Source organism: Belonocnema kinseyi, chromosome 4 (assembly GCF_010883055.1).
Source record: "Belonocnema kinseyi isolate 2016_QV_RU_SX_M_011 chromosome 4, B_treatae_v1, whole genome shotgun sequence".
NCBI lineage: Eukaryota > Metazoa > Arthropoda > Insecta > Hymenoptera > Cynipidae > Belonocnema > Belonocnema kinseyi.
The window spans coordinates 18,353,486-18,361,271 of NC_046660.1; the positions used below are offsets into that span (position 1 = coordinate 18,353,486).

General features: G+C 43.7%; 1 protein-coding gene across 1 annotated transcript; it reads left to right on the forward strand.

The window, feature by feature from the left end:
- Nucleotides 1-6,565: 6,565 nt before the first annotated feature.
- On the forward strand, nucleotides 6,566-7,114 carry LOC117170776. Its single transcript, XM_033357813.1, has one exon. The coding sequence runs from the start codon at nucleotides 6,566-6,568 to the stop codon at nucleotides 7,112-7,114; it is 549 nt and encodes a 182-aa protein (XP_033213704.1).
- Nucleotides 7,115-7,786: the final 672 nt, after the last annotated feature.

The following is a 7,786-nucleotide window of genomic DNA, read 5'->3' on the forward strand; positions in this document are numbered from 1 at the left end:
GAAAATCGACGTATGCATGAAATTAAGAATCACGCAAAAGATCCAAATCGCCAATTTCTTCAATTTCTTTCAAATGGAGAGCAAGATATAAATAGAAGACCAACGAAGTCTTCCGAAGCCTTCAGATCGGCAATCATCGTACAGCACAACTCCGAGGTCGAATCGTGCATTTTCGGCTTACATACGAACTCACAGTGGTAATCATGCACTTTCTGTTTTGCGGCTCCCAAACGGTAGGTATGGTGGGGGTAATTTCCATCCACGATCTGGCAGCTCTGTAATTCTGTGGAATCTTAATTCTATAATGTTTCTGTCAAAATCGTGCAATAAGTGAATGTGACAAGGGAGGAATTTTTTATCAAAGGTCTAATATCCTATTGTGAAGTCTATGGGCTGATTACGGATTATAGGATCAAAAATGTTTTTGGCAACCGCATATTGGAGCAAATGAGTCTCCATGCTCTCTTTGGAACCGGCTCTGAAGTGGTACCAATTTTGGCGAGGTTTTCCTCTTTGCTGCATAATCTTCTTCGGACTTTTGGAACCTGGGCTAAGCCGAATATTTTAGACGAAATAGGCAGAGTCTGCTCATCACCCAAAGGGAAGGTCATGTGTGTTTATGGTTCTCACTTGGACACCGATAAAGACAAGCAACTAACCGGCTTTGTTTACCACGTCAACCAGCTGCCTCTTGTTTTCCCTGCTTTCACATCCCGCTCTTACATTCCTACCTTTCTTCTTATTGCTGTTTATTATTTGTCCTGTGCTTGTAAGTTCTTAATTTATTCCACTCACATTTATTTGGCTCGGATTTTAATTGAATTTTGTTTATTTTGATATTCTCCTCTAGCCTAAGATTACAACCTCTGACTGCTTCCATACTGTATTATATTATGCTTATTGATTCCCCGGATCGGTTGAGACTTCCAAAGGGGTTTAGCTGCTTCACACAGCTCCGCTAAATAGATTGAATTTTTTTTATGTCCTGCTTTATGGGTGGGCAAGGTTCTTAGTTTAACTTAATTTAGTTATAATTTGTGGCTGAGGGCGGGAAGTTCGCGGACTTCCAATTTATTTATTTACACGGTATTTCAACTAATTGAGCCTCTTTTTTAGGTCTCGATTCTCCAAGATGGATCAGTCCAGGTCTGGTGGCAAACCAATTTTTTGGATTCGGCACGCCTCTCAAAGGTACAAACAAGGGCGGGTCCGGATGCGCACTCAACGCAGCCCGAGATGGGACGCTTCCGCAGCCTAACGGATTTTCGACCAGGGTCCAGGCAGAATCCTCCCCCAGACCAGGATCAGCCAAGAGGCCCGGTACCTCCCCTCTCCAGGCGGCCTCCCCTAAAGGAAAGTCGCCTGGAAATAACCACCAGGAGCGGGGTAAAGTATGGACATCCAATTGTTGAGTCTGCCAGCAATTTGGCCCGTCACGGGCACTCTTTTGAAAAGATAGCTTCGGAGGAGGATCAGTTGTTTCACTCCACTGCCATCAGAGATGAAAGTCAAAGTAATATGGAGCCTTTGATGGATGGACAACTCCCCTCCTCCTACCCGGATGATCACATCAAGTGGTCAAGGCCGGGTGCTGCACAGGCCTTGTACTCTGGGGGTGCTGTCCCCCCTATCTGATCTTCCTAGAATGCAGTACGAGAGGCATAACTGTCGGCAAATACGATTCCCTTGAATTGGCGGATAGGATTAGGAGTGTCATTGCTGGTCCACGACAGATATACAGGAACTGGCAGAACCGAGTAAAGCATGGAGGATGCGAGCACCCTGGTACTTTCCCAGGAGCTGAGGGATTCTGGGTACACTGTGTCCATCCCCCCTCTCTAATTCTTAAAAAAACATTTGTCAACGGTGTTCCTGTGCGGTACTCTGCCTCTGAAATTTTGAGCAGAACCACTGAGGAGATTAGATCGTCCATCACCTCCATCAGGCGCAGGACCAAGCAGGATGGCACCCTGGATGAACGGATGGAATTTGTTTTTGCCTGCTCAAGGATTCCTAAGGTCATCTTTCTCTCCAGCTTCGGATATAATGTCATTCCCGTCATACCTCCCCCGAAGAGGTGCTTCACCTGTCAGAGGTTTCAGCACGGAACGGACCAATGTATGGCTAGGAGGCCGACGTGCTAGTTCTGTGCAGAATTCCACCGCACCGAGGAATGCCCCAACAAACTTTCTCCGGTGAGATGTGCCAATTGTGGGGGAGTGCACATGTCCTCTTCTAGGATCTGTGGAATCTATCTCTTTGAATTCGAGGTAATGAAATTCCGGTTTTGGAATGATTGTGGAGTCCAGGAGGCGGAGGCGGCTCTGAGCGAAATGGGTTTACGCCATCCTGGCGGCCGAGGCTCCTCGGCTCCCCAGACTATTCGATCCTCTTCCAGCAGCTCTCCGGAATTTCGGGCACTGGAAGCCCCCCTCTCCCTCCATCACTCCGACATGGATCAGCTGGAGGACTTAGAGGATCAGCTTAAGTGCGCGGTTTCTTCCTTATTGAACATGAGTCGCTCCTCCGAGCATACCATACAAAACCCAGACAATCCACCTAGTTAGCTCTTGAGTCTTTCCCAGGGTGATTCGATTGGTTCCTCATTGAGCCTTTCGAGAGTATTCTTTATACTAGCTTATATTCTTTCAGATTATCATTTTTGAGGCTCCCTAAATTTTGAAGAACCTCAGTTAAATTCTTATCGACAATCCTCTTAAATCCATAGAAAAACTTGGATATACGGAAGGCGTCAAATATCTTCACTTGAATCCATCTTAAAATCCACCAAATCTTTTAAATTTACGAAAATCTTTCTGAACTTCTGTAAGTTTTGACTAAAGGTAGATGTTGTAAAGCTCTTGAATTCTTTGAAATTTTTAATCCTGTATACTATTTTGGGACCTTTAAACTTAAATTTCTAAGGTTATTAAATGATTTAAACTGATGTCCTTGTAGTCGCTCAAAATGTTTATAACCGCATAGAGCGACTTAAATCCTTAAATTCCGCCGAACTTAGTAAATCTCGAGCTTTATCTAAATATTTGGAATTTTTCGGGAACTGAGTAATCTCTGAAGCCATTGAAATTATTTTTATGAATTTTGAACCATTTAAAATTTCGTTCAACAATTTAAATTAAAAATTTTTTAAATCACGCTGAATCGGCGGGATAATTGCGAATCTCTAAATCTATTGGAATTCCTGTTAAATACATAAATATCGATAAAAATTTTTTATTTGTTCTAAATATTTGGAATTATTTGGAACTGATTAATTTTCTGAAAGCCATTAATATTATTCTTATGAATTTTATACCATTTAAAATTCCGTTTAGCACTTTAAACTTAATTTTTGATATCACATTGAATCGGCGGGAATAATTCCGAATCTCTCAATCTATTGGAATTTCTATTAAAAACATAAATATCGCTTAAATCTTTAATTTTAATCAGGTATTTTTTTGAAATTGATTAAATTCCTGCAATCCCATAAATCCATGTTAAACTGAAAGTTCTGGAAATCGCTTTGAACCTTTTAATTTTATAAATCCAAATCTTGAGGGACTTCTCGAAAGGTTTGAAATAACTTAAAATCTATTAAACCTAAATCCTTGGAAATATTTCCGAATTTTTGAAGTATATTAAACATTGTAAAGATATTAAAACTCTCAAACTCCATAAACATAAGCCGAATTTACTCTGGGTAATCCTTAGAAATTAAACCCCTAGAAACCTCTCTACTTGCCTTAGTAAATCCCCTCCCACCCTTTAATCAATGTATATTCCAGAAATATCTCGGAATTCCTTTGGAAATGTCTTAATTCATTTAATCTTTATTAAAACATCTAAACTGGAAATATTTAATTTATTTGTTATCATTCGAAATATTAGAAATCTCTTTAATTTATCATAATTTCTGTCTAGTATTATTGAACCTTTGTTGAATTTTTCGAACTATGGGAACTTAATATTAATTTGGAAGCAGGCGAATTCTGCATTGAACACATTAAATTAAATCCTATATTAATAGACTAATCACTAAAGGGTGGCAAATCTTGATACTCCAGTTGTGAGGTCTAAATTAATTCTTGATAAACCAAAGAACGGTAAATTGAAAGTTCTAAATTCGTTTATTGAGTTGAAATATTTAAATGAAGAGTTTAAAACTGAAGTATCTAAATTGAAGGATCATAAACTGGAATCGTTAAGTTAATGCTATCTTACTTGAAATATGTGTATGCTTGTTTATGGGGAGACAAACCAATTTTGAGACTTGTTATCTTGAGGAATTCTTGGAGGTATGTTCAAATTGGAGAAACTAATTTGCAATTATTGAAATAAACATTAACATGATAATGTGCAAATAGATCAATCTTATAATTTTGCTATCTATATTTATAATATATAATTTAAGGCTTCAATTTGGGAGTTTGAACTAAAATATATCAAATATTAAGGGACTGTGAATCGGCATACTCAAGTTAAAGAACTTTAAATCGATTTTGTTTAAATTAAAGAACGGCAGGCTAATATTTTAATTTCGCTTATTAAGTCGAAATATTTGATTTAGAGTATGGAATTGGAATTTTTATATTGAATTATTATTTTGTTCAAGGTGCTTCAATTTGGTAGTCATGACAATTAGATCTCTGTAACTTAACCTTGCAATCATCAATATCTTTAGTATTTTTCCCTCAAAGAATCATTCTAGCTGAATTATTTTTGGGAACATGTGCAATTACCCTACGTGCTTAGGGATATAGTTTATGTTCATATAGTCTGGGTTTCCCGCCCTCGTTACAACGATCCCTCGAAAGCATTCGATCGGTTCGATGGGCTTTGAGGTATATATCCTCGTCTAGCTTTTCAGGCATTTGCCTCTCCTCTGAAGCGTGTTCTGGCCCTTTAGAGTTCTGGCATGGAACCTAAGCGGAAGGCTTTAAAATTCGCCAACTGGAACGCACGAAGCGTGGTAGGTAAGAGGAAGGAGATTGAGTCGCTGCTCTTTCTCAATGACTTGGATGTCCTCTGCATCTCTGAGTCTTGGTTGACTCGAGGTGTTGGCCTCGAGATCAAGGGCTACTTGTCCTATCGGTGTGATAGAGCTGTCGGTAGAGGGGGAGTCTCACGGATACTGGTTCGGGACAGTCTTTACGTGGATTGCATTGATTTCGCTGGCCCGTGGGCGAGCGACATTAAGGTAGTGGGGCTAACTATCAAATCTTCACTAGGGAGGATTTCTTTTCTATCCATTTACGTCCCTCCTGACGCCAGAATCACACAGGACTATTGGCAGGGCTTAATTGATCATGTATCGCATAGGGGCTCCTTGATAATATGTAGGGATTTTATTGCCCACTCCCCCATGTGGGGCTCTCCAAACACTAACTATATGGGCAATCAGCTGTGTTGCGTGGTCTTTGATAGAGGCTTGATTCCTCTTAATGACTCTATCCCCACTTATATTTCTGGTCCTGGCCGTCTTGCGAACAATTTGGATCTTGTCTTCTCTACGGCTGCGCTGGCATCGCTTTCCGCTGTTCGAGTTGGAGATAACAGTCACATCTCAGACCACCTTCCGGTCCTCGGTAGGCTGGACGCTTCCCCTGCTCTTAGCAGCTCCTCGTCCAGCAGATTTAACATTAAGTCGCTGGACTGGGGCATGTTCAATGAGAGGGTGGAGGGCCTTATTCCAGGCCTTAGGTCCGAGTTAGAGGAGGGGGCTGTCCCCGAGAATATATATGATAAGTTCATTAGCGCCGTCTGCGACTCCCTGGAAGCATGTGGGGCCTTCAGGCCGGACTTCCCAGGGGGACATAGGTCCAGGCAGCCTCTCTGGTGGAATGCCGAATGCGAGGCGATCCAGAATAAAGGGAGGTTGGCAAAAAAGAGATTTCTGGCCAATCAGACAGATGAAGAGATGGAATTATATAGGAGGATCGACTGTGAGGTTAAATCTCAGCTTAGAGGTATTAAGCACCAGTCCTTTCGAGCCTTCTGTGAGTCTTTGGATCCGGCAACGGGTCTGACGAGGATATGGCGTACTGTTAAGGCCTTGGCCTCTCGAGCCGGGGAACCACATACAGGGGTAGTTACGGACCCAAATTCGCCAGCTATTCGAGGCTTGCAGGATGAATTGGTGTGCTCGGACATTCCGCCTCAGGCGAGGGACCCTTTTACGAATCCCGATGAGCGGGATTGTATGAACCAGCCTTTTTCCTGGGAGGAGTTTCGAGTGGCTCTGACTCTGTGCAAGGCTAAGTCATCTCCCGGCATGAACGGACTTTCATACGAGGTCTAAAGGGGCTTTTCGGCCCCGACGATGAGGTTTGTACACTCCCTGTTCAACAGTATGTTCCGTGACTCTTCGTTCCCGGAATCCTGGAGGAACACTTGAGTACAATTTATCCCTAAATCGGGGGGTAGAGCTTGAGGCCCATATCTCTAACAACAAACTTTCTGTAAGTTATTCGAGAGATTGTCCCAGAGGCGGTTGGAATTCTTGGCGGAGAGGAATGATTGTATCCCAGATTTTCAGTTTGGTTTCAGGAGGGGCAGATCATCTATGGACTGCGTGGCCTCCGTAGTTTCTGACATTACGAAGGGTTTTGGTGGGGGCATGGGCACGTTGGCTCTCGCTCTTGACCTTAAGGGTGCGTTTAACGCGTTTCTGCCCGGGCCTCTGCTTGACGAGCTGAGGGGACTGGCAGGTCCAACAAGGCTGCTCAATTTGGTTTCCTTTCTGGTTAGCAAGCGGTATCTCTTTTTCTCTTCCGACAGATCCAAGCCGAGGCCTTGTGGGGTTAGCGTGCCCCAGGGGGGAATCCTCTCTCCGCTTCTGTTCAATCTGGCTCTGAGACGGCTTGGGCAACATCTGCCAGATGGCGTAAGCGTGGCCATGTATGCGGACGATTTACTGCTTTACGTCGCCGGGATTCTGGGGCGAGAGGCTTCCGAGCTGTTGGAATTGGCTTGTGAGCAACTGACTCCCTTGTTGGAGAGGCTCGTGCTTTCTATTTCGATCCCAAAGTCACAGCTTTGTGTCTTTTCAATGGGCAGGGGGGGAGGTCGTGGCATTTCGATTAGGATCAATCGAACAGTTGTTCGGAGTTAATGCACCCTGAACTATTTGGGTATTATATTAGATCAAAAAATGAATTAGATCGCTCACATTAGAGCGATCGCCGCCAAGGCATCAAGAGCCCTTAACATTCTCAGGGTGATTGCAAGAATCTCCTGGGGCGCCTCGCCCTCCCTTCTGCTCACCGTATATAGGGGACTGATCAGGGCGTGCTTGGAGTGGGGCCCCTCTTTTCTTTAGAGCTAGCGCAACCGCGCTAAGAATGTCGAATACGATCCACCATGCCTCTTTGAAGGTTGCCTTGGGGTGTATGAGCTCCACTCCCATCTCTGTACTTCTGTCGGAAGCTGCCGAGACTCCATTGTCGTTACGTCGCTCGCTTCTCGCGAGCAGGTTCATACTGCGCAACTTCTGCTGGAATGCGAGCCCGTTGGCAAGGAAATTGGGAGACTTGGCCACTGATGCATGCTCTAGGGGTTTTAGGGTGAATCCGGGAAAGGTCGGCCTACTGGCTGCCTATGACGCGATGGGAGCTTTCACCGGGGCGTTGGATTGCTCGAGTTATTTTGAAGATTCCTGAGGGTACTTGTTGGCGCCAATTTCAGTGGATTTGGACTTCGGCGAGGTTTTCAGCGGGTGCGAGTTTACACAGGAGACTTTTTGCGAGCTCGCTTACCGAAGGTTTCCAGGGGCTACCTGGGTTTT

What these genes read in the sequence shown, in the direction of transcription:
- LOC117170776 (XM_033357813.1), top strand. Translation starts at nt 6,566, where the DNA reads ATGGACTGCGTGGCCTCCGTAGTTTCTGACATTACGAAGGGTTTTGGT.